We start from the raw sequence: 26,273 nt of genomic DNA on the forward strand, positions 1-26,273 counted from the left end.
GTTCCCCAGTGAAATGTGGCATTGTATGAATATTGGTTGGTCCTTAGTAACTGTTGATGTGAGGATAAGATTTCTAGAAAGTCCTTTAGGCTGCTGAGCTGGGCTTGTCTGGAGGAAACATTCTAAATAGTGATGATCATGATTTCATGATAAGGGAACATTGTATTTTTAGGGTTTTTTTCCCTCCCTGCCCCTTTGTCTGTCTTCTCTAAAACTTCTGTCTTATTGCAAAGGTTTCAACTGCAACTCCTGGCAACCTGGGGCTGGAATTCCCAAGCTGACATTGCTGTCGACAATATTACATTTGGACTGGACTGCTTCACTGACGGTGAGCCACAAATGTTGCAGAATCCCTTAAAAAAGTTGAGTATAGTAATCAGCATCCCACAGATCCAAGACACACGCTCTGCTTTCCCCACAGAGTGCGCATGGATCATTTGCGTTAGCTTTTACACCACAATGCCATTTTATCTCAGTCCTACTGAAGATTGCTAGTAGAGACAATTTTACAGTGTGTCAGAGTTTCCTAGTGCTCTTTTTTTTCCTCTCTAATCTGGGGTATCCTGTATCACATAGTTGAGACCTGTCTGTGTGTCTTGGCAAGAAACGCTGGGCTTATTCCTTAGCCCCTAAATGGAAGAATTACATCACACTGTTCTTCAGCAGTCCCTGCTGACCTATGCACCCTGGCAATTGATAGCTGAAGGAATTTGTGGAAATCAAAGGGGAAAGTCACTGTGTTTTAGTGGAGAAAAGGAAGAAAACAAAAGAATAAAGTGACTATCTGACAGTAAAGTTTAGATTAGTGCAACAAGTTTGTTTTACCCTGCAAGGAGGTACAGAAACTGTCGCTGCCAGATACATAACAGACGTGCTTTCCTTTGCTTCATTACTGCGAATGCAACTGACGACAATGTATTCCACTGAAAAATGGAGCCAGTGCTACCCTCTGAAGCATGTTAGCGAGAGCTGGATTTTCTTAGCAGACAAGTGGAAAGAGGTTGGATACTTGAACCACTTACAAATATCAGAAACTGCCTTCTTTTTGTCCCTGGAGAAAAGACCTATATGCTCTGTTATAAAGGAACTGGAGAATATGCAGCACTTGAATTGTGACTTCTGTTGCAGACAAAATGTGCATCAGTGGTCCTGTGCCACTCTTCATGTGTCACCACACCCAGTATGTCAGCAGTTAGGGTAATTACATGTCCCTGCAGAGGCTAGCTGCAGCCTAACATAACGTGGAAAGGCTTATGTCAAAACAGACATGTGTTAAAAGTTCATCAACAAAAGCCCCTTTTTCCTCCCACCTTTGTCTGATTCAGTCTCCTGTTCTCCATCCCTTTTTTCTGTGGGCACGGAAACTCCCCTTCTATAAAATGCAGAGCGTGCGCATTTTCATTTGAAATTAGGAGGAAGAGATATTCCTTGACAGTAATGTAATTTGTTCGCTCAGCTCTTTAACACCCCTAGCTCCCAAACACTTTGGGACCTCCATGCGAACACTTTGTTTTGAAATCTTTTGAGGAAACTGAAGGGATTGATTCCAGATGCTCTTGTGCCAGCCGATGTGCACCCAACCGCTGGAGTTTACTGCCCTCCTGAGAGCAAATATAGCCTCCAGTTTACCTGCAGACATTTTGCTGTCTCTGGTGTAGGGATGTATCCTTTGGCAAATAGATGGGGCTTAAATGCCACTGCAGCAACGTTATCGGAGCTTGTCCATTAGATTGCCCAAGTTACTCCTCATTTTCAATTAGTATAAATCGCACTGATGTCCAGGAGCAGTTGCCACTTACCCCATCTGAAGGTGTGACCCAGAGATGTGTGACTCATGCAGAAGACGGATATCACGAAGGAAACTTGTTTCTCGGAAGCCTTGCACTTGCCGCAGTTCCTTGACTCTTCTTTGCAAATTGATATTTTCTCGCCTCTGAAAGCAACCCCCTTGCATTTGTCTTCTCATGACTTTAATTCAGTTAAGTTGCAGAGAAGCCCAGCAGCTCTGCTGTGTTTTCAGTAATGAAATTATTTCTCCCTGGCAAGGCAAGGTTTCAGATGTCAGAGATGGAGCCAATTAAGATCCAAGCAGTGAATTCTTTGCATGAGGGCAGCAGGAAGGATGTATGGCAGGAAGGAAGAATTTGCTGCTTGCTAGGATGTAAATATTATTTTCTCCATCAATTTCAATCCTGTAGTTCAGTTGCTCTACAAAACCCAGTGCAGACTCTGAAAGCACTGCTTGTCTGTATGCAAGCTGGGAAAGAAGGTGAGGTTTTCCATATGCCTTAAAATGGAGAGGAAAGATTCAGTAAGATTTAGGAGAATAACAAGTGGGTAGTGAGGGCAGCTCAGGGGACATCAATAAGGACAAAAAACCAAACAGACCATTCTTTGCGTCGCAGCTCCTGGGCAGTGAGAGATGTTTTCCCTGTGAAAAAGGTGAGATGAAACCACCTTCTGGTTCATACAATCGCCTTGTGCAAAACAGTGTCACAGACTAGATGACATGGGTCTGGTTCGTTGTGAGAACTTTTAGGGGACAGGCACAAAGGTATTGTATCTTTTTAGTGAACTAGTGCCTTCATAGGAAAAGGTCTGAATTTTTGAGGATCTAAATATGAAAACGTGGGCTGGCATGGCAAATAGTGCACTGATTGTTGCCCTCCTCAATGCTTATGTGGTCACTGCTTTTACTATTGCCTTTTGGTGCTCCAAGCATTATATTGTTTCGGTTAAGATCACAGGTCTATCGAAGTGCACTCTACTGCCCTGGCCTAGGGATTACATTTCATTCTGTGCATGATTTACAATTCCCAGAAGACTGTTTTTTAAATGGCAAGACTGTCCAAAGAGAGCTTTTGTATAACATATCTCTAGTACTTGACTTTGGAGTCCCCAACCCAGCAGTCGGTTTCTGTTGACCTGCCAGTCTCATTGCTTGAGGTGAATGGTGGAGGGTGGCTCAAGCCTAATTACTGCCTCATTTTGCTGATGTAAGAAGGTGTTGACTAGAAATGCGATAGAACAACCAAAGGGGGAAGCTGGTGCAGCTTCCTCATTCTCTCTCCCACACCAGGAGAAGCTGGAGAGGCTTCCAGGAATACTCCAACCTGCATCAGTAAGGTGACTTCTCTGAGGAGACCGTGTACACTTTAAGGATCCTGTGGGGCACCTTACTCTGATTAATCGCGACCCCAGGCCCTCTATATCTTTTTTTCATTACAGTCCCAGAGACAGGGAAGTAGGGGTGAGTTACTTTAGCTCTTTGCCTGCAGGATGTGCCCTGTCTTTCTCCTTTACAATTCCCTCTGTCCCTTCTCAGTGTGCAAATCAACACCATTAGCTAAATCCTGGAGAAAGGAGCCCTATGCCCTTCATATTTTTCTGATATAGGTACAGCTTAATATGAATTAAGTCTTGTTCCCTTTCGTTCACTTACAGTCAACATGTTGGTTGTCAGAGGAGGAAGTGGAAGCTAAAATAGACTGGAGCACCAGCCCCTGGATCCCAGAGCTACACCATGTTTGTAGAAAATGCCACCTTACAAATTCATGTCTGGCAGTGCATAAAATATCAACCTTCTAAGAGTTAACGGCTCATGTGGACAGGGTGATGCTCAGCCTGTCTTGCAGCTTGTCTGCTGCTGAGCACAGAGGAGACAGAAGCTTTCTTCCTGTGTGTTGAGGGTTTGAGACTGTTTGGAGAAGGAGGAAAGATTGTTTGTTTGGAAATGAGGCATTGCCTTAGGATACTCAGTTGGGATGCTGCAAAAAAAGCCATGCAGACACACAGACTGACTCTCTGTTTCAGAGAGTGATTTACATTCCTTTGCTCTGGCAAACATAACTAGACTTCTTGTACATCTCTAAGTATCTGAAACTGTTGTGACCTTTGGTATTCATAATTCAGTGCAGGCCTTGGGAGACCAAGCATCTTTTCTGGCCATGCATTGTCTTTTTCATTTGGTTTTTCCTTCTTGTCTTTGATCCAGATCATTTGTTTTGGGTTAATTTCATTTTTCGCTGGCTTGACAACTCCATCCATTGAAGTTCTCTATCTTGGTATGAACAGAGTGTGTCAGTACAAAGCTCCCTTTTACTTCCATCCATCAATGTGCTTTCAGTCAGACCTGGGGGAATATTCTCAGGAGTAAAAGCTCAGCAAGGTCTCCATGCTTCAATTAGTTATTTGGCCTTTCTGACACAGCTAACAAGGGTGTTAATTATCGCTATTTAGAGCGCTGGCTTTGTGGCAGAGATAATTGTCCAGCTGGAACTGAGTGAGTCTCTTTTGAATAGAGCATCAAACAGCTGTTAGATTCTCACAACTGGAACAAATTGAAATATTTGCAATGTTTTTCAACTAATGAAAGATGTTCAGTATTAAATCAAACTGAGGGCTCATAAAATGGAAGGAAGTCTCTCGTTTTTCTTACAGAGATTTTCCAATCAAAGATCTGCATAAAAATGGGTAATTTAACTATTGATACAGGATGCTTGCAGATTATAAGACAAAGGTTCAGTTACTACTTTTTCCTGTTGTAAGGCAGCTTTGGTTGTGTGGTGTTCTCAATGCATTCAGATGCTTTGGATCAGCAGTTGCTTTGAAGTCTCTCCTCTCTGAGAAAGGGCTGATTTTTAAAGGCCTGTTTCCCTGGTCAGAAATGTAGCATTTTGCTCTGTTTTTTGAAAAGATTTGTCCAAAGATTTTCAGCTTGTGTCAAGGGTATACTGCTGTTTCTTAACTCTGTATGTTAGTGAGACATGTAAATTTATTTAGTATTTTATTGTCTAAGCAAGGTCTGAGGTGCTCAAAGTTGGTTGCTGAGAGGGGAGAGATCTGTTAGGTTGGTTTACTTACCATGACACCATTCAGAACCAAAGATAACAATTTTTGCTATCGCTCTCCTTTACACCACCACTCGTTTGCCTGTCCAGAATTGTCACCTGCGCCTTTGACCAGCAGAGCATCAATACCTGGTATCTGTTCTCGCACACTATGCTTTTCGTAAAGTCTCTTGTAATTACAGCCAGTGCAGTTTGCTGGCCAAGGAGCTTACCCTGCAGGTGAGCCTGCATGGGATAACATGGAGAGTTTGTGTTCATGTGAAGACCCACTGATTTCAGCACAGATACAAGCAGCTAACCCAAGACATGGACCCAAAAGAATAATAAAAAATTATGATTGTTTAAAATACCTTTTCTGCATGAAGTATTATTTATTTATTTTAACCAAATGGTTGTACTTGGTTCATTCATGTGATCTTTAAATTTTCCATCTCTCTTTTCTACCATCCTCCCGTCTCTCTCATGTGTTCTACAAACTATTACAGGAAGACAACCAAATCATTTTGGTGGGAAGCGCCAGTACCCACGGGAGATCAGTATCCCAGATGAGCATCTTCTGAACCCCCTGGAAGAGCCCTCCCTCCCAGGTACATGATTCAGTACTGAAAACCTGTCTCTTGACTATGAAAGGTGGCTCCCTTCCCTTCTCCTGGGTGTGATCTGCCTGCCCTGTAGCAACAGGGCAACTAAATATAATCCATCCAAAGATCCCATGTCAAGTAGTCTCTGTTTGGCTATAGGGCAGCAGTTTGCTGGAGCCCAACTCACCAGTCCTTAAATAGGAGGACCTCTTTAAAGAAGAGCAGAATCTTTAAGTAAAGAAGCTTTAAGTAAAAGCAGAAGCTGCATGACTCAAATTCAGAGTGCACAAAAGCCAGCTCAGTAGTGAAAGGTGTAGACCAGTAGAGAAAGCTGGGGATAGAAAGAGATTTACTGGGACTTGGTGAGCAGTGAAGCTGAACCTAATGAGTGGAGAATAGGGGCGTTAAGATGAAGATCCAGGGAGGGGAAGTAAGTGAGGGTCTGGAAATCCACTGAGGAGAAAAACTGGATGAAAAACTAGGAGAGCAGGGGACACTGGGATCAGTTTACTGATGGCAGTAGAGAGTGCCACTCTGGAGGACAGGTAACAACTGAGTGAGAAGAGCTGTCTGAAGGAGGGCCTGAGGAGGGGAGGTTGTGCTTGAGGCTGCTTTGCTGCCAACAAACGCCTGTGTGTGACTGCAGCACCTCCTTAAGACTGTGTCCACCTGAAATGTGACAATCTGTACTGCTGTCAGTTCCTGTTAGCTCAAGGGGCAGAGATTTCTGTAACGTAGCTAACACTCTTACCCTGATGATCCACCTGCGTGTTTGCAGGATGACATCTGTTGGGGGTAGTTTTGCTTGCCTTTTCCTTTAACCAAAATTAGAATTTTTCTTTTAAAGGTTTGTGATTTTTACTGCTATTTTAATCATTCGGCTCTTAAACAATTCTGACTCTGGCCCTTGTGCATGCACTGCATCATACAGTTTTTAGATAAATTATTGAATAGTTTTATTCTTAGGCCTCATCTCATTCACTGGACAAGATGGCTATGTCTGGGTCTTGGACAAGGGTTGTGAAATGGAGGAGATGGTTATCTGCTGCACTGTTGTAGAAACAAAAGAATAATTCTTAATGAGAGCCAGGAAGAAATTTGCTTAGAGGAAAAGGGCCCCTACTGAAAGTAGCAAGAGGCTGTCCTCCCGACTGTTGCTGCTGCCACAGGGTTCTCATACAAGCCTGAGACAGGTTACTTAAAACTTTCACCACCTTTCATAGATGGTCACTAGTTGCAATGGCAGATGTTTTCAACCTTTATTTCTGTGTATATGCTTCAGTTCTCATCTGGAAAGTTGAATAGTATCTCCTTGCTTCATACTGGCACTGAGAAGAGAAATTTGATAATGTCTGTGAGATGCTTGGATAAACCCCTTCTCAGAAGTCCGCCCCCCTCCCCCTCCAATTGATGGGGATTATCTGCAGTCCATGATTTATTAAATAGTGTGCAGGAAATAAGGTGAGAGGGGAAAAAAGCAAACAGTGACTGTATACAGAGCAGTAGTTGTGCTATGACTAGAATAAAGTTGGGATAATATAAGTACTCTGTGATCATATAATTAAGGGTGGTAGCTTAGTGGATTGTATTACGAGGGAGCTGCACCGAAGCTGAACAGATAAATTTAACTTTAGCATGTACTGGCTTTTGAGTCCTCAACATTGTAAACACAAGTTTAAGCATTTTTTGTATCATTATAGTAATAAGCATGTGATCAAATAGACATACTGAGTTTTAAAGCCCTGTGGATAGCATATACTGCTGCAACATGGTCTCTCTCTTGATCATCTGTTTTTTATATAAAAATCATTAATGTTCTTTGTGAATAATAATAATAATAATGTGAATTTTGTTATCAAAGGATCATTAAGGAAAGATATCAACAGGAACAGTTGTTTCTTTCAGTGACACTTCCCTTTTGGTTATATAGTTCTGTGAGTTATTCCACATGCCTGAGAAATAAAGGGAAGCTCACATCTGCCCCAACTCTTGCTGTTTTGGTCACAGGGGACACATCTGTTGTTCTCTGGTGGTTCACAACATGTGGTGCCAGTGGTCCACACGGGCCCACTCAAGCTCAGTGCGACAGTGCCTATAAGAACAGCAATGTGTCAGTGACTGTGGAGAAAGAGGGCAGGCTCCGAGGAGTGCAAGTCTGGAGAGTGCCAGCCACAAACCGATACAGGTGAGTATCAGTGTGTGCTGGAGAGGCCGCCACATTTAACTACCTTTTGTTTGTGGAGTTTCAGCAAGCGTAAGTATGGGACCATCTGTAGTGAGTGGGTGGAGGGGGCAGTGAAGTAAGAGAGAAGTAGGAGTGCTGGCTGTAAGGATCTGTGTCTGAGCTACCGCAAAGCATGGAAGGGTGGAGTGGCTACTTGGAAGAGATCAGAACAGGAGTGACTGTGTGCTGCCATCATTTCAGTCCCGAAGCTTGGTCTTCTAGATTTGGCTACACCAGCTCATGCTATTTGCTCCTGAAGTTTCCGTCTCCAATGCTGTGGTGTAGCGTTGGTCTATCCTCTTGAGCAGCCTTGTCTGTGTGGGTCTCAGACAAAGAATAGCCATGAGGTGCTGCAGCAGGGGACCCTGCTCTGGAACAATGCCTGTTTGGGATTGCAGGCTGGGGCGAGCTTCCAGTTGGAGTTGCTTTGGGGATGAGAAGTGTGAGATTTGCCTCTTTAACTACTTGCTTTTTCTTCCAGGATTTCTGCCTATGGAGCAGCTGGAGGGAAGGGAGCCAAAAACCACAATAAGAGGTCCCATGGGGTCTTCATCTCGGCCACCTTCCAGCTGGAGAAAGATGAGCTGCTGTACATCTTAGTGGGGCAGCAGGGGGAGGATGCCTGCCCTGGGGTGAGGGCTGCACAAGCACATAGGGGCAGAGGCTTTGCAGATACGATTCACTGAGATTCAGTGGGTGGCTTGGGATTTGGTGATGAAAAATAGAAATGCCAAAATCTAGCAATGAAATCCAGTCAGGAGACTGGGAAGAACCAATAAACCACATTAGAAAGAATCTCAAAATAAATATAAAGAACTATGAAAAGAAAAACAGTCCCAAAATGCACAAACAAATATGCAGCCCACAGGAACTTTGCTTTAAGATCCTGGTGTTTGAAATAAATTGTTCATCAGTTTCTGCTTATTTTAAGCAGGGAGCTAGTAGGTGAGAGTTGTGTGCTCCCTCTCTTATTTTTCCACAGCCTAGGTTTCTTTTTGTCTGCCAGGATTTCAGATAATTTAATATTATTTATGGAAACGTCCAGCAGCGTTGTGGCTGCACTGTGTTAGATATTCTCTTAAGTTTAAATACTAAGGTCTGAATCCAAAGCCTATCAAAACCAGTGGAAATCTTCCCACTAACTACAGTGGCCCCTGTATTAGACATACATAATGACAAAAAACCCACTCATGACAAACAGAAATTGGTGACATGAATGCTTATATACGTGTCTTCTAATGCTAGACCCAATGATTTGAAAGTCCTTTTATCACTTAGGCTCAAAAGTTGCCTCTTCAGCATGAATTCTTGCCTCTTGCTGATATCTGAATGCATCTCTTGTTTCCTTTCAGGGCAATCCTGAAACCCAGAAAATCTGCTTAGGGGAGTCATCTCTCATTGAAGAAGATTACAAAAAAAAAAAGGACCTGAAGGACTGGGCTGGAGGAGGTGGGGGTGGAGGAGGAGCAACCTACATCTTTAGAGTAAGTATTTCCTCTTTGCATACTCCCTGAGCAGTGTCCAGCAGAGCAGCTAGCTTTCACTGTCAATCATGGCATATGATACTCAGTACTTAAGAAAAGGTGATGAAAAAGGAGTCTCCCTCTCCCTCCCTTCTCTTTCCCTCTCTCCCTCCCTCCTTATCCTTCTGTTTCTTTTTGTCTTTTTGACTTTTTAATTTAAATTCTTTATTTCTTTTCATATCCTTGATCATACTTGTCACTGTCACTAGGCTAGCTGAACTGGTTCCTCAGTTCTTGACAGCTCAGGTCTGGGAATCACACCAGGATCCAACTTCAATACTGGCAGCAGTCCTACCAAAAAAAAAAGTGAAAAATACAAACCCCTGGTGTTCACTTAAACAGTTATTTTTGTACATAGAAATGCTGTGTAAAACATTTTTGTAGTGCAGTTAGGAAACAATCAGTAGCATTGCCCTGGCCTTGGGCCACTCTTCTTTGGGATGCTTTCATGCTTTTTGGTGAGTTTATGTGAGTTCACATATCCAAGGGATGTGAAGTTTTTCTGATGTTTGATGGGGGGTTTTCCAGCAGAAGGATGGGATTTTCGAACCTTTGCTCATCGCAGCAGGAGGAGGAGGAAAAGCCTACCTGAAGGCTCAGGACAGCTTCCTGGACGACATACCCCTGGAGCAATTTGAGAACAGCACTGCAGTACCTGGAGTCAATGGGAGGACTGGGGCAGCAGGTGAGATGCTGAAACCACACAGGGTCTAAATCAGATGGCTGAATACACAAGTTGTCCTGTAGGCATGAAATGAGGAACTTCTCTTTGGTCTTTTGGAGATTTTCTGTGGCAGTAGTTGTTAGAAATATGCTGGTAGTCTGTAAAGGATGTCGTATTATATGGTGTGTCGCCAGATAAAAAGAGAATGCACAGGACAGGTGATGAGTGCTCCAGTAGAGGCTATTCCATAGGAGGACTCCCCTCTTCTTTGAAATGACTCAGGGAAAATGGTATTTGGGGGATGGAGCCCAGTCCTCCACACTGTGACAATGGCCTTTGAAGAGAATAATTTTTCCTTGTTACTCCCTGGAAACCCTAACAACAAGAATTATATTGTGGGAATTATACCAGAAATGGAAGCTTATTTATAATCTTGTAACAGCTGTGCCTAGAATCCATTCCTAAGAGATAGAAAAGTTCAGTGGTTCTCCATCTCCTGCTGTAATAGCCTTATAGAGGGGCTGCTAGAGGGAGAGGAGGAAATCCAGTTTATTTTTTATTCCCCTGGGGAGCTGAGCATCTCACATGGCTGAAAACCCTAACCAGTTATCCCGAAGGGGAGTGGTGGACTCCATATTTCCCTAATGCCACTAGAAATTGGTGCTAAGTTATGCATCATGTAACGCAGGTTGTGCATTAGGTTTCCACTTTGTCATTATCTGTGGCAAGAAGGAACTTGTCTGTATATTCTCTTATCCTTAAAGAAGGAGTTGACTTGAATGCAGGCACTTAGGAAATTAATAAGGGCCAATCTCTGTCTCTTTGTAGTATGTCTCCTGCTTTCCTCTGCTTGTGCTTCTCTCACCTGTTCTCGTTTTGTTCTCTCACTCTCTGACTGTGAAGGTGGAGGTGGTGGCTGGCAAGATGAGACTCTGCATCCTCAGGCTGGGAAGTCCCTTCTGGAAGGTGGAGAAGGGGGTCAAGCTTGTCCCCAAGCACTAGCCAAGCTCCAGTGGGCCACCTCTGGTGGCTTCGGTGGGGGAGGAGGAGCTTGTACTTCCGGTGGAGGAGGCGGAGGCTACAGAGGTAGGTCTGTTGGAGGAATAGTCGTGCTGTCTAATTTTGTACCCTTCAGAGCACCTGCAGTTAACGGCTAGAGCTCTCAGTGCAGAGGAACACTACTGCAGAAGGTGATTCACAGATACTTCAAGCTGAACAGTATGAAACCTGACCCACTCTCCACCACCTCTCTTTAAATGGGGAAATCAAGGTTATGGAATTGTTCCTGCATGATTTAGTGTTTGGAAGGTGTGCTGAATCACCCCTTCATTTGTCACAAGTTGCCCAGGGAAAATGTTCCATTTCTTTTTTCTGTTTAAAGCAAATATATTTTTACCTTGCTGAACTGAGAAACCTGCATTGGAATAATTCACCTCACTAGCCTTGGTATTGGCTTGGCTGGGTTAAGTGAGTGTTTATCCATCAAGGACATGATACATATTAATATATCCCTGGAAGGCTGCAGAGTGACCCCAGGTGATAAGTGCCAGGAATGAATGCAGCCCTTCAGATGCATCACATTTTTGCAGCAGGCAGCACTGATCAGCTAGCTATACTCTTCTTTCCCCAGGGGGGCATGCCTCTGATAATGATGATATCGCAGCTGGTGGGCAGGATGGCATCTCTTTTGTGAACCCCATTGGAGAGATCTTCTTGCATCCCCTGGCAGGTACAATATACTACTTCTTTATTCCTCTTAGTTCTTTTCTTCCTCCTTTCTCCTTCTTCCTCGCTATTGCCTCTTTTCTGTTCCCTCTCCTCCTGTCTTTGCTTTTTATGGATTTCATTCAGGCATATTTCACTCGCAGGCCAGATCTTTAGCTGTGGTCATTTCTTTAAATACATCTACTATAGTGCTCTGGGACCTTTTCCCTCTCAATCTCTAAGCCAGGAGAGATACCAGTCATTAAGTTCAACTGCCCATCCTCAGTCCAAGACATATCCAGGTCAATTCACTTCAAGACCTCTCTGTTTGCTTGAGGGACCCAATCTCTTCTTCCCTCCTCGCCCCGCTAAGGTTTCTGATATGTGTCCACACTGTGTTGGACTATCTGCTCTGCTGCAGAGAAGAAGAGAAGTTGTAGGTACCTACGCTATTTTTTTTTTTCTTACCGGAACAAGAAGAGAAAATCTAAACTAAACCCACCTGTTGTGTCTGGTTCCTCATTCAGCCATGGAGACTCATGGTGAGGTGGAGGTTCAGATCTATCTTAACTGCAGCCACTGCCACTCAGACAACTGTAAGCGGGACCCTGACACCAATCTGCCAGTCTGCCAGTGTGAGATGGGGGCTGTGCTAGCCAACGACAACGTCACCTGTACTGGTAAGACGTGGAGTTTTATCCTCATTGGATAATGTTTGTATTCTTTGTATCGTCTCTCCTGGCTTTTTTGATGGTCCAATCCCCAATTTACAGCTGGTGGCTCCAGTGAACACAGTATTATGAGAATTGTCAGTCAAAGATATGACTGAAAATTCCTGATATCCCTTCCTCAAACACTGAGCTGCATCTCTATCAACATCTCCAAAAGTCAGGTTTAGATTAGGTAGAAGGTAAAATATCTGTAAAGAAACACAGTATAAATTTCCTGAATGGGGACAGTGTATCAGATATTTAAGCATAAATACCTCTCCAGTATAACATAGCACCTACTGCTGAGTTACTTAAGCCACAAATTACTTCCTTCCACAGCAGTTTCCCACTGTGCCTGTTCAGCCGCTGCCTGGTATTCACTGTTATTTCCTGACACAGTCTCTTGCAACTCCAAAGCATCAAGACTGTAGAGTTTCAACTTGGGAGCAGTGGTGTTACCCCTTAATAAAAAACTGAAGAATGGATAAACAGTCTGTGTTTTGTCAGTTAGTCTTCCATCTTCACAATATTTCTAAAATTACTTAGGTATTTTTTCAACCTCCAGGACTGTAGAGGTATTTGCTGTAATATGTATAAGATGGTCTGGCCATGATCTCTGTATTGTTTTCTGAAATACGAACAACCTTGAGAGGGATGCTTTACAGCAGCTCTGATGGTTTTCTGATTAATGAATTGAATTTTCTATTTAACTTCCTATTTTTTCTTCTTCCAGTGCCCCAGATTTCTATCCCAGAGGGACAGCTTCCTCTCCCACTCCTCCTAGCTGTGGTGGCTGTGATTGTGGTGCTTGGAATGATCCTCACTTGTGGCAGCCTATCAATCAGTAAGAAACACTTACTCCTTATCACCCTTTGACTTGGCTTTTCCCAGTTAAATTAGACTAAAGGAGACCATCCAACCCCATGCTACTGCTTTTAAAACTTGGACCCAGCGTGTTGTGGTCTCCCAAATGGAGAGGGACAGGGAGAAAGAAGTCACAGGAAATATCACCACCACCACCCCACAGTTAGGCACAAGCATAATCCCAAAGGGTGAGAACTTCTCTGTTCTGGTATTTGCTACAGAGAAAAGAGCTTGGAGAGCCCTTTTAGCAGGCATTTCTTTAGCAGCCGCTGCTGAAGTCACAGTCTGTAATTAAACATATAATTAATTCAGGGAGATGGTATGCTTTTTGGGACTCGATGCCAGCAAGGTGTCTTGTGGAGCAGTCTTTTCTCAGCCAATGTACAAAGAAGCAGAGGAAACCTAAGTTGCTCCCAGGTGATTAGGACTCTGCAGGAATAAGACTGTTTGCGTATCCAGTATTAAATCACTATAGAGTGTGGAGAAGAGTGTGATACTGGTGAGCTAAAGATACTTCTTGAGCATTTATAATTACGGAGTTGGTTTCTTCCTGTTCTGTATGGCCAGCATTGTCTTTTCTCTCCAGGTTGATCTTGTTTGTGCATTTTTATTTGTCTCCCTACCCCCAGTTTATCACCTTAAGAAGCAGCAGCTGGAAGGAGCCAGAGCACGACTCCAGAGCCCAGAATATAAACTGAGCAAAATCCGCACATCAGCCATCATGACAGATTACAACCCCAACTACTGCTTCGCAGGGAAGGCCGCCGCTCTGAGCGAGCTGAAGGAGATCCCACGGAAGAACATCTCTCTGCTTCGGTAAGGCTTGCAGCAGGGGTTGCTCTCTGGCACAGAACAGGAAAGGCAGCCTAAAGCAAAGGCAGAAGTAGGGCTCACATGCTTGTTTTACTCATCATCAAGTTCCCAGAACAAGAAAACAAGGGCCACCTGTCTGACTAACTGGAAAGCATCTAGTCCCAGCCAGCCAAAATGCGACAGATGTGACATTATGTTCTCAAAGATATTTTGATTCCATAAAGTTCTCGAGTGGAAGTGTAAGTTCATGAGTCTCCTGTTCCATGTTCCCACACAAAGCATAGGGTATTTCACCTCTGTGGTTTTTTATGATATCCTGGATTACACTTGCTACCTGGCAGTAACTCCCTTCCAAATCAGTAGCAGTATTTATTTTTCAGCATTTCCTGTCACAAGGAAATTTCCTGTCACAAGGAAATACATGCTAGGTTGCTCTTCGGCTCCATACCATCCAGATGATATTGATCAAAGTTATGTAAACTTTAGAAGGAAAAACTTGATCATTCTTACGTGCTGTCTTATACCATCTCCTGAAGACATCAGCTTGCAGCTACCTTATTCTGTTGCTCTCCAGTTCTTTCTTGCCTTGCTATTGCCATACTTGGTGATAGGGCCCTAGGATTGAGCAGGCTGCTTTATTTGTTCAGAACCATTAAGGATCCAACTTCCCTGCTTTAGTGACAGTGACAGAAAATACTGAGAAGTTATTTTCAGAGGCTTTGAGATGAAAACAAAACTCTGTTGTTGATTCCATCTCTTACAGCAGGTTCTGTTCCTGTTCTTGGACTGGATGAAGAGAAGAGCTCAGCCAATGCTGGATCCAGGGCCATAGTAACATCTGCTCTCTCTTCTTTTCTTCCAGGGCACTAGGACATGGTGCATTTGGTGAGGTGTATGAGGGAACTGTGGTAGGCATTGCAGGGGATCCCAACCCTCTTCAAGTGGCTATCAAGGTCAGTACCCACAAATTTCGTATACAACAATAATTATCTGTAAGAGGCATATTATCTTGTTAATATTCCAGTTGGAGATTCACATTCATCACGTGCATAATGACACATGCGTGTGTGTGATGCAGCTTTCCACACATTGCTGCGTCCAGGAATTATAAACTTTGATTTTTAAACTCTATGGCACTAGCAGCAAGTTGAAAGTAAAGCATCTGTCTTGTTTGCTGCATGCCTAATGGCTGTAAGTTGTGATCTAACTAGGAGGAGAGTCTAAAAAGGGCAACCTCTTTTATAAGCTCTGTAGCTCTGTTGTGGTTGCTCAGGAGAGATAGAATCAGTGCCCTCAGTTGGGAAGTTGTGTGAATTAGTCACCTGGAGACTGCATAATACCATTAGTTAAAATAACAAACCATTAGTTAAAATAACAAACTCTCATCAACATAAATAAATATAGCTCCCTTGAAATCAACACAAAAATGTCAGTTCACCCCAGCAGAGAATCTGCCAAAGTGGCTTTTCTGCCACAATGATTTTTATAGATCTGAGTAGCCAAGAAAAAAAGAAACTTAAGGGGAAGAAAATAGTAACAAACAGACATTTTGGGGGCATTGTGGACTAGAAGGGGATTTCTAAATCTTGTATAAAGAAAAGAAAGCCCTGGCAAATATTACTATGAAGCATTTACGTGATAGCAAACAGTAAACATTTATAGTAATGCTTACATATTATTACTTATGCATTTCAGTGGTTTTGAGTGCTTTCTCCTAAGTTTTTCGCATGACTTTACCATATTTAAGAATTTGTATTGTTTTTAATTAATTTCCTTTATACTGGGAGCAATGTTTGTCTACCATATGTGAAACTTTCAGGTAGTCTCTTAGTATTGCAGTGTTAAATATGCTGCTGTGAATATATATTGTGATATCATGCTAACTTCCATGTCATTAATGGCAAGATCTAACAGGCTGGTTTTCTGTGACATTACTGCTGTTGCCTCAGGATTTGTCAGTTACTCAGCCCTGAAGTTAAGGATGCTCATAGCCTGCCTTTGTTCTTTTATAAGCTTGTGACTCAGAGAACCAAATCTACTTCTATGAGTTCAGCCCCAAACATAGATTTCATTAATAAAAAAAAGTTCTATTGTTATTTGTCCTGTCTTTCAAAACCCTCTTTTAAAAAAAAAAAAAAAGTGAAAGGATCATGCATTATGGCATTTTGTTATGAACTTCCCTGTGCCACTGAACGGATGTGCATGAAAACCCAGAGCAGACCCTAGCAAGCAGTTGGAACAGCACAACCCAGTTTCACAGTCCAGACTGGAGGAAGCATCACAGCACAGTGGTAAACAGAAGTAGATCAGCGTGTTGTTCAGTTGTGATAATCCAGCGAGGTTGTCACCAGTTTTACAAGTCTCAGCAGTGATGGCTACTTGTTAGTGCCCTGTCTGCCCACCTGCCCACTTGTTCACCCAGTTCCCTGTAAAGTGAACACCCTGAACATCATCAAAAGACTGCTCTTCTTCCTGGCTGGAAACTGGTAGAATGTCCAAGGGGCCCAAACTGTGGCTGTGCTCGCCTTGCTCCATGATGGAGTGTATCAGTCCTGATCTGGCTTTGCAGAAGCAGCAGATGCAGACTGGGAATAAATTAAAAAATATATTTGCAACATACTCATCATATTGTTTGCGGGTATTCCACCAGTTTAATAGATCATCTGCACTGGCCTGTATGAATCAATCGTTTATTTGAGATAGCAAAATGCAGCCCTGTCTTCTGTAACCCATGGTGCTGATGACAAGAACTGTTTCCATGCCAGCCTCACCATGCTGAGCGGTAAACGTCCCACCTCTCTGTGTGCAGTTTGGCAGCAGGCATTACACACAGCTGTGGCCAAACCATCCCGTAATGTTAAAACAGTGGGCACAGTAGCAGGCACTGCTTCTACTGCTGCCTGCGCTCTCAGTTCATATTTATCAGTGGCAGATGCTGTCCAAATCTGCTGGCAGGAGAGAAAGCTATAAGGCCATGTGGCACGATTATTTAAATCATGTGACTGTATGTGTCGTATGACATGGAAGCATGTGCTGCAATGTGGGTATACAGAAAAGGGAGAATAAATCAACACCTGTTGTTTTAAAGTGCTTATGAGATCTGTAATTCCCCAGCTAATGCCTTTCTTGATGTGTACCTGAAACTATTTTGCTCCAGAACACTGCATATAGTTAAATGCACACAAAAAATCTCCAAGTAGGTCACCAGTTTCCTGTTCTAACTTTAACTACCAAATGGGTCATGCGAAATCCAATAATGTTCTCAGTTCTCTGGTGGGATGGTCCTCACTGTCTTTACCTCTCAACAGACCCTGCCAGAAGTCTGCTCTGAGCAGGATGAGATGGATTTCCTGATGGAAGCATTGATTATCAGGTACAGTTTAAAAGTTTTATATTGATGGTGGGCAGGGGGAAAAGGAGTAATACAGGTAATAAGAGTTATTAATTCACTTGCTTGGGTTCAGGAAAGAAATCCAGCCTTATTTTTCACCAGATGGCATTTTAGTAGCATATGAGTTACTGGTTTCAGCTACTCGCTCATCTCAAACAGAGTAACTGAGGTTCTTTTGTTGCACATCTGTTGTGATTTAACGCCAGTAGGCAGCTCAGCCCCACACAGCAGTGGGATGGGGAAGAGAATTGGAAGGGCAAGATTAAAAAAACTTGTGGGTTGAGATAAAGACAGCGTAATAGGTAAAGCAAAAGTTGGGCATGTAAGCAAAGCAACATAAAGAATTCATGCACTACTTCCCATCGGCAGGTGGGTGTTTAGCCATTTCCAGGAAAGCAGGGTTCCATCACGTGTAACAGTTACTTGGGAAGATAAATGCCAAACTCCAAATGACGTCCCCTTCCTCCCCCTTCCCCTAGCTTTTATTGCTGAGCACAATGTCATATAGTGTGGAATATCCCATTGGTCAGTTGGGGTCAGCTGTCCCGGCTGTGTCCCCTCCTAACTTCTTGTGCACCCCCAGCCTACTTGCTGGTGGGGTGGGGTGAGAGCTGTTTGAGCACTGCTCAGCAATAGCTAAAATATCAATGTGTTATCAACACTGTTTTGATCACAAATCCAAAACATAGCACCATCTGAGCTACTGTGAAGAAAATTAACTCTATCCCACCCAAAACCAGTAAAACATCTCAACAAAAAATTCTGGTGGTTGGTTCTGCTGCTCATGTTCAGGGGAGTAAAAAGGTACAACATTTTTGTATAAACATGTTCTGCATTTGAAATGTTTTCCTTTCCAAAGAATCCCATTGCCCTTTTACTAAGTATAAATCATTTCACAAAGCCCTTGCTAAATTTTTAGTGATGAAATGGAAAGCAATAGGAGAGCTAAAGATTAGAGCCACCTGTGCAGTGACTCAGAAGTTCAGCTTCTGTAAGAGCAGCACTAAGGTGGTACAACACAGGCTTTGTGCCAGGGAGGTAAGTTTTTAGGCTTGGGTGCTAGGGCTTAAACTATATTATCTCTTGCAAATAAAAGTAAGAGTTTTTGTAAGAGCATGTTTGGCAGCTGAAGAAGGATAAAGTGTGAAAAGCTTTTCGCATTGTGGCTTTCAGGCAGTAGCTAAGCATACGTGCAGCCTTTTTGCTTTTCCTGTCTGTAGAACTGTTTGCCATAAGTAAGTGCTTTTTGCATTGAAGGTGCTGGGCTTTTACCTGTTCTTTGCACCAAAATTGTTGAGTGAGACACTCTGAAACCTCTGTAGGGATAAGGTAGTGAATATGGCTCTGTGTGTGTAGCTTGCACAGGTGAAACACAGCCCTTCTCCCAGTGTGGCCGCTTCTCTTAGATGTGTTCTGGCTTTAGATGTCTTTGCAAGCTTGACAGAACCTTTGTAAGGTCTCATCTGCACAACCCTCTGACAGTGAACTATGAGATCTATAAAACCTGCCTGGAAAAGATAACAGACAGCCATTCCTATTACCACCTGTGCTTTAAGTATTCCAGTCTTGGATTTACTTCATTAACCCAAACCCATAAGCTTAAAACAATAGTATAGTCAAGGTGACTTTAAAATAATAGTAGGGGTTGATTGTAAGTGATCAGAATTTATGCATTTTTAATTTGTACAACATGAAGTTCCTCTTCTCATTGTCTGGCCCAGCTCATACCTAGATGCTATTAAAGCATGAATCTCATGACATAGTACCGCTTCCTAAAGTCTGCAAGAACTTTGGCAGCTGAACAGGAGGTAACACTGATGTATGTTTTTTTAAAGAGCAATTTCAATTGATTACAGAGTGCTTTGATTCACTTAGTAGCACATGACCCTTTCTCATTCTCAACTTCCTTTCCATTTTTAGTTCCTGCATTATCCAGGTAATCACTATCCAAGGGAAGATGCTACTTTCTAATGGCTGAGCCTTACTGAGCTTCTTGACAGTCTCAGCTTTGTTTTGTAAGAGGCAGAAAGCCATCACATAAGCAGCTGCGGCAGTAGGTATTAGTTGAGCCCCTCTTCGTCAGACTAGATACTGAACTGAGTCCACCAAACCAAACAGCAGTATATTTAAAATAACCAATGCTGAATTAAAATCCCCACCAGTTAGTATTTTGTTTCACAAATGCCAATAATATTTGCATATTTGAAGTGCTTAGCTTTCTTTTCCCTCTCACGTCACCCCTTTCAGTCTGCGTCCATTAAATTCTTCACAGACAGAAGGCTGTGCTTTACTTTCAGCTTTTCATACCTTCTGTTGAAAGCTTTTCATGGTCAAAGCCAGGTATAACCCTGCTCTTGGGGCTGTCATAATCAGAGAGGTATTTTGATGTGGCTGAAGCAGGAATTTGTTTGGTAACTTGCAGTGCATCAGGATTTGCTTTAATCCAGGCTGTCAAAGCACAAGGCATAGTGAGTGTGATGGATGTTGGCCAGGTACTAATGCTGTCTTTCTTTTTCATGTTGCTGTGATCTTGGCTTTCAGTAAGTTCAATCACCAAAACATCGTACAGTGCATCGGTGTAAGCCTCCAGACGCTGCCTCGCTTCATTCTGCTTGAGCTCATGGCTGGAGGAGATATGAAGAGCTTTCTTCGGCAGAATCGACCCAGGGTGGTGAGATAACTTCCCTGCTAGGCTTGTGGTTGATTTTAGTATGACTGTTTTTATTATTTTTATGAATTGGATAAAGGCACTGAAGACAAGCAGGGCTGTGTATGTGTCCCAGCTCCTACAAACTTCTGGATACATACGTCTGTTTGCTTGATGTAAGCAGATGTCAGTCAGAGAAAATGAAAGCAGTGCCAGAACTCCAGTCTATTAGTAACTGAGGAGGAAAGAGTAAAATCCCGTCTTGCCATTCCAGAGTTCTCTGTCAACTGGACTACAAATTAAGGCTTTCTTTCCTCAACGTCTGCCTTGTTTTCTGTGCACTGTGATGGTATGTGAGGAGCTCAAGTTATAACACTGATACGCAATAATGGGAATCTGTAGCACTAGGTCCTTAGCAGGTGTGCATCAGCACCATATGGAGATGCACAAATTTATACTAGTTGAAGAGCTGAGCCTGCATGTAGCACTGTGACAGGGATTTAAATCAATGCAAATGAAATTACCAAGTCAAATATTTTTGTTTAAAAAACCCCACCTTTATAAAAAGTCATCATGAGGGTTTTTGCAAATTATCTCTGATTTCTAATACTGTAATGATGCTAAGCAAGTACAGTGAATATTTGGAATTAGTTAGTTTCAGTGTTCTTATAATGAACAGCTGATTCCAGATGTGTATTCTTACTTCTTAACAGTGTGATCCTGGGCACTCTGTTAAATAAGTATATGTCTCTGCTTGAGTGGAGACTTCAAAAAAAGAAGAGTTAGGCCTGATTCTACGTTATTTCTTGTTGCATTGAGGTGCCTATGCCAGCTGCCTACAGGGGCAGGAGGAGGCTGACTGGTGCCTCATGTACTCCTATACCACGTGATGCAGTTGCACAGCTTTTCCTCCACACACGCATGCACCCCAAATAGTTATGACAATATAGCTTCATGTGTTTATACTCCTCTGATGGTGTTAACGTGTTGTTAAAAGATTGAGCTTAATCTCTTCCTCATAGAGGAGTAAATATACTAATGAAATGCACTTACAGTGGTATAACAACACCCAGATGGAGGGATTTGTACATCTTTATTTTTGGCATTTATAGTAAAAGTGGTACAATTTCCGTGAGTAGATAAAGTCTGTGGGCAGCAGAGTATAATAAATACTCTTTTTTGAATGTTATGTATAGTTGTAATGTAAAGAACAGTTATTTTTTAAATATCATGTGAAAACAAACCTGCTGCTATGTTAGCTGCTGTGCTAGCAGATAGCAAATACAATAGCTGAAGTCCCGGTAGTACTCAAAAAAAAAAAAAGTCCCTGTACACCTTTTCTGAAAACAGAACTAGCCCCATCATTAATGTATTTCACGACAAGTTTCCCTGGCTGCAGAGAAAATGCATGTCAGTCACAGTCTTCTGACAGAGGGATCCCAGAGCAGAGATAAGGTCTGGAAGTCTGTGGTTCTATTTCTCCTCCTTGCTCTTCATTTCCTCTCCAGAAATACCTGCTTTATAACTATAATAATTCTCCCTGGCAGATGTCCAAGAGCTTTGTACAATAATTTGCCTAGCCAATAAAAATAGTGCTCAATGGCTGTAGTGTATGTTATGTGGTTTGAGCATGAGAAATTACAGCGATAACAGCATCCAGAAACAAAAGCAGCCTTAAAAAGAACAATTTATTTGATATCTCTTGGGTTTTTGATTAGCAGTGTAGTAATTTCTCCCCACCCTTCCTGAGAGCAATACAGAAGTTCCTGGAGAAACACCAAGGAAATTTCCCTATGGGGAAATAAATGATAGGATGAAAATAAGCAGGACTCCTGGAGAAAGACTTCTTTATTGTGCTTAGTTAGGGAAGTGCAGATAGTGAAGGGCTAGTACCAGTCCTGGAGTCCTGTGGTAAAGCATCCCTTTTTTGCATACTATTCCTAAGGGTAATCTCTGTCCTTCCACAAGAACGGGTAAGTTGATGAATGCTGACTGCTGGTGCAGAGATGTGCACTTGTGTATCTTTGCGCTCTCTCTGAGTTCATGTGCTAATTTCTGTTGATAATTTATTAACTCACTCTTTAAAATTGGGTGGGAGTTCTTGTCTCCCATCTCACCTTTTAAACCTGCTTGTCTTTTGATTTCACAAAGTCCAACACCAGTAGGGAACAGTTCTCTCCCACCCCCTTTACTAGGCTATTCAGGCCAGGCCATATATCTCTGGCCAGCTTGCAGTCATGCACTGTGCTCACAAGAAGTGAAATCTTCTGAAAGTTTTTTGGTTTAAATAAGAGTTTACTCATTTTCTAACTCTTTACTATGATCTGTTTATGTTCCTCTTTGCTCCTGACTCATCTAACCCTTCCCCCACCCTGTATGTAGGTCTCTCCCTTTCCCTTCTTCTGCCCCTCTCTGATTATCCCCTGCCTGTACTATATTCTTCTACTTCACTATTCTTCCCTTACCATTTTCTGTCTGTCCTTTTCCAGAATCAACCATCCACGCTAACAATGCAGGACCTGCTGAACATTGCTAGGGATATTGCCTGCGGCTGTAAATATCTGGAAGAGAATCATTTCATCCACAGGTGAGGAGAAACAGTCCCTTCTGATGTATCTCAAGATGCGTGAAGCTCACACGGTTTCTATTTGCAGTGGATTAGACAGAACTAATCTCCAGGGGGGAGACTGAGATTTCCTCTACCAATACAGGCCTGTGCTTAGATGTTCAGACTGGTCTCACGGGTTTTTGGTAGGAGTTAGGCTCTGCACTGCTCTTTGCACTACTGGGGAGAGAGGAATCTTCTGTTCCCAGTGAACGTTTTCAAGTATGAATTTTCAGGTGCAAGATGTTTGAGATTATCCGTGTAGTCCACTAGATGGTAGTGTCACTCTGTGTTGGCTTATAAGACAGTAAGGTATCATTTCTCTCTTTTCTGATCTCCCTATCTTGACTTAATGTTTTCCCTATCCCATCAGTACAGGACAGCCCATCATATTCGAGCCATTGATTAGAGAAGGGTAGAACAGGGATAACAGGAGGTAAAACCACAACTCTAAGGCTTCCTTCCCAGCTCAGCAGCTGAGCTGCTGTGTGGTCTTGGGGAGCCCATATTTGTCTGTTTGTACCTCTTTTTCCTCTCTTGTAGAGCAAAAAAATGTTGATATGGTAGGCTTCAAGTAAGAATAAAATACTATAGAAGAGGTAAAGGTTATTATAGGTAGCCTTTTAAAATTCCCAGTTGGATATTGGACTCCTTTGCTTCTGATTAAGAGTTGTTTCAGCTCATAATGTTGCCAGGCATAGTGTGCAGCTGAATTCCTCCCTGAGTATGAACTCCATGCTGAGTTCAGCCCTTGTGTGTAAAGGAAAGGAGAGGCCTGCACATGAGGAGGTCACACAGGCTCTAACTAAAGTGATGTGCAGCCTGGAGTTATGCAAGTAGACAAATGATTCACCCACACGCACAAGCATGTGCACGTACGCATGACATTGCACGGAGCAAAGAGGCAGAGCTAGGCAAGAGTGGGTAGAGGCTGGAGAAACTGAGGGAAACAAGTGGCAAGCAGCAATCAGAGCAAAAAGCCATGAGACTGAGATATGGGATATGTTATGGCTTTATGATTAGAGCATCTGAGACAGTTTTCAGTTTTATACTGGAACAGTAAGTAAGTTCCTTTGAAAAAAGGATTAGATTTTTCTGTCATTAAAAAAGAGCAGTAAGAGCATGCAAAAAGTTTTGGCTCTTGGATCTCTTAATAAGTACATGAGAGGATCAGTAGTCTAATTGGAAACTTCAGAGTTAATCACCACAGCATTATTTTTTAAAAATCCTTACTGTAATGGTAATATCCTTCATCAATCTCCACCCACCCTGATCTGTTGAATTAGGATAAGGGCCAATTTTTGCTTGTGCTGCAAGAAATCCAATAGAAACTCAACAGAAATTTTCTCCACAAGTGTTTTATTAAACCAATTTTCATTTCTCCTGTTGAGTAGATGTTCCCTGCTTTTCTTATCATATGTCACTGAGCCCAGCAACCATCACATAAAGCTTCTAACATTTACATCAACAAATGGACAGGCCAGCTGTTATTGCTCAAGACCAATCTCCATTTCAGGAGGGAAATGGAAGAAACTAGTGCTTTACTCTTTTAACAGCAGCGTATCACTTCTAAAAAAAACTCTCTGGGTCAGTTTTTGCACTGTTAGTTCTCTAGTATAAGCAACCTGGGAATGGACTAATTTTGTTTTAGCCAGCGATTCAGGAAATCAGTATAGAAGGAATTCCGTTCAGGTTCTGTATTAGTATTTGTTAGTGATATCAGTATTATTTAGGGTGGGTCGGGAAGGGAAGAAGGTTATTGTTACAGATAAAAGGTATCCTAGGGGGAAAAGGTAGTGTAGTGGGGTCGTGGAGATGTCACTAAGGGCAAGTCTTGTCATCTAGGAGTGACAGCTGATGATGGAAGAGAAAGCTGAGCTTGACTTCCAAATCCTGAGGGATTTTTCAAGGCTGGCAGTGGGAAGAAACATATGAGCTGTTCAAGGAGCTCATTTTTCTTGGCAGTCAACAGGACCCCCACAGTGCTATGATTTTTAATGAGTTCCTTTTCAGAACACGTATTTAAAATGAACACAAATCCTTCAGTCTTGGCCACGCAGTCATCACTGCCATTTGTCACAAGCTAAACCTGCACCAAGCAAATGATTGCTCCCGTATGTAGTTTTGCTTGGTTCCACAGGAGATATCCAGAAGCACTAAAGCAACAGTTTACCAAATCTGGTCCTACATTGACTTTTCAAGCAGTTTACTAAGACTACGCAATAGCATCACATCTGTAACTGATGGAGACACTGCTGACATGCCACTCTTTAAAAAAAAAAAAAAAAAAAAAAAAAGAACAAGAAAGAAATCTGTCATAATGTGGTTGAAGCAAAAGAGGTTGGATCTGTCCCTGGTCTGACACTGTCCTTGTTTTCTGCCTTAGTGAAAGGAGATGGGAGTGGGGAATGCTTGGAAAACATGGGGTAGAAAATGTAATGTAAATGCAGTTTGAGAATTGTGGTTAATAAAAATGATAATGTAGCTGGCATTAGTTCTTATTTTTAATAAGGCTCTTCTCATTTGTGTAAAGATGACTCAACTAAGACTTGCAGGACTGGGTCTAATACTCTTTCTTTATTCCTTTAGCTACTTAAGAGTTCAGAATTAGAATTAATTTTTTATTTATTTATTTTTAAGAGATATAGCTGCAAGGAATTGCCTTTTGACCTGCACTGGAGCAGGACGAATAGCCAAGATAGGCGACTTTGGGATGGCAAGGGATATTTACAGGTAAGTGAAAGGCCGTTTCAGTCCTGTGAATAACTCGGTAACCTGTATCATTTTGACCCGTTTGAACTGTCTCATGGAATCTGAAGCAGTGGAACCGTCCATTATGTGTCTGAAATTTATTACCAGTTAACTAACTGGAGTTAAGAGACTGTAAATTCACACATCTATGCCTACTAGCCAATACACTTCAACTGTGTTTATTCCAGACTGGGCCCCAGGGAACACTGTAAACACATGTGGACACTAAACCAAGCATAGGCAAATTTATTAGCTAGTTGATCATAAATAATCTTAAAATTTAAGAAAACCCAAAAACCTAATCCTCAGTTTATGATGTCAAGAAGACTTGCTGCATCAGCACCCTGTGCAAAGCATCGGCAAATTTGATGTCTTCTGCTGTGCACCTACAACATCCTCAGTTTCCATCTCAGTTGCAAAGAGGGTATAAAATACTGCTTGAATGCATTATTTGTGTTGATGACTTTTCCTTTTTGTCACTTGGCCCCCACTGCCGCATGCAATCCCCAGCTGCTGTTGCTGTGGTGGTAAAATTTTTTTTATATATCTGAGCCCTTTCAGACTGTGTGACATTCTCCATACATTTTATCTTTCCCAGAGCAAGTTACTACCGCAAGGGAGGAAGAGCCATGCTTCCTGTCAAGTGGATGCCACCAGAAGCTTTTCTAGAGGGCATTTTCACTTCCAAGACTGATACCTGGTAAGAAATGTCTTTTAATAATTTCTGCTACTCAGTGGTAAGGGTCAAGAAATGTACTGCTCAAGAAAAAAAAGTCTGCTCAGCAAGAACCTTAAAAAATGTCAGAATTTCCCTGAAAAATATTAGAAGTCTTCCCTCTGCATTCAGTAGAAGCACGGCTAAAGAATTCTGAATAAGAATTAAAAAATCTAATGTAAATGGAGGTAATAAAAATTCACTATACATAAATGTAGAGTATCATATAAA

At 42.3% G+C, this 26,273-nt stretch overlaps 1 protein-coding gene across 1 annotated transcript in view; it reads left to right on the plus strand.

The window, feature by feature from the left end:
* The window catches only part of LTK (leukocyte receptor tyrosine kinase), a 53,431-nt gene that overhangs the window by 23,860 nt on the left and 3,298 nt on the right, over positions 1–26,273 (plus strand). The window contains exons 10-26 of the mRNA XM_009815562.2: positions 234–328; positions 5,336–5,437; positions 7,439–7,616; positions 8,137–8,287; positions 9,008–9,139; positions 9,707–9,863; positions 10,746–10,928; positions 11,473–11,571; positions 12,074–12,226; positions 12,990–13,100; positions 13,750–13,936; positions 14,796–14,886; positions 17,242–17,306; positions 19,866–19,995; positions 22,461–22,558; positions 25,217–25,309; positions 25,926–26,027. Coding sequence (XP_009813864.2) covers positions 234–328; positions 5,336–5,437; positions 7,439–7,616; positions 8,137–8,287; positions 9,008–9,139; positions 9,707–9,863; positions 10,746–10,928; positions 11,473–11,571; positions 12,074–12,226; positions 12,990–13,100; positions 13,750–13,936; positions 14,796–14,886; positions 17,242–17,306; positions 19,866–19,995; positions 22,461–22,558; positions 25,217–25,309; positions 25,926–26,027 — 2,127 coding nt within the window. The remainder of the gene's footprint in view (positions 1–233; positions 329–5,335; positions 5,438–7,438; positions 7,617–8,136; positions 8,288–9,007; positions 9,140–9,706; positions 9,864–10,745; positions 10,929–11,472; positions 11,572–12,073; positions 12,227–12,989; positions 13,101–13,749; positions 13,937–14,795; positions 14,887–17,241; positions 17,307–19,865; positions 19,996–22,460; positions 22,559–25,216; positions 25,310–25,925; positions 26,028–26,273) is intronic.

This window comes from Gavia stellata, chromosome 7, assembly GCF_030936135.1.
Source record: "Gavia stellata isolate bGavSte3 chromosome 7, bGavSte3.hap2, whole genome shotgun sequence".
Taxonomy (NCBI): domain Eukaryota; kingdom Metazoa; phylum Chordata; class Aves; order Gaviiformes; family Gaviidae; genus Gavia; species Gavia stellata.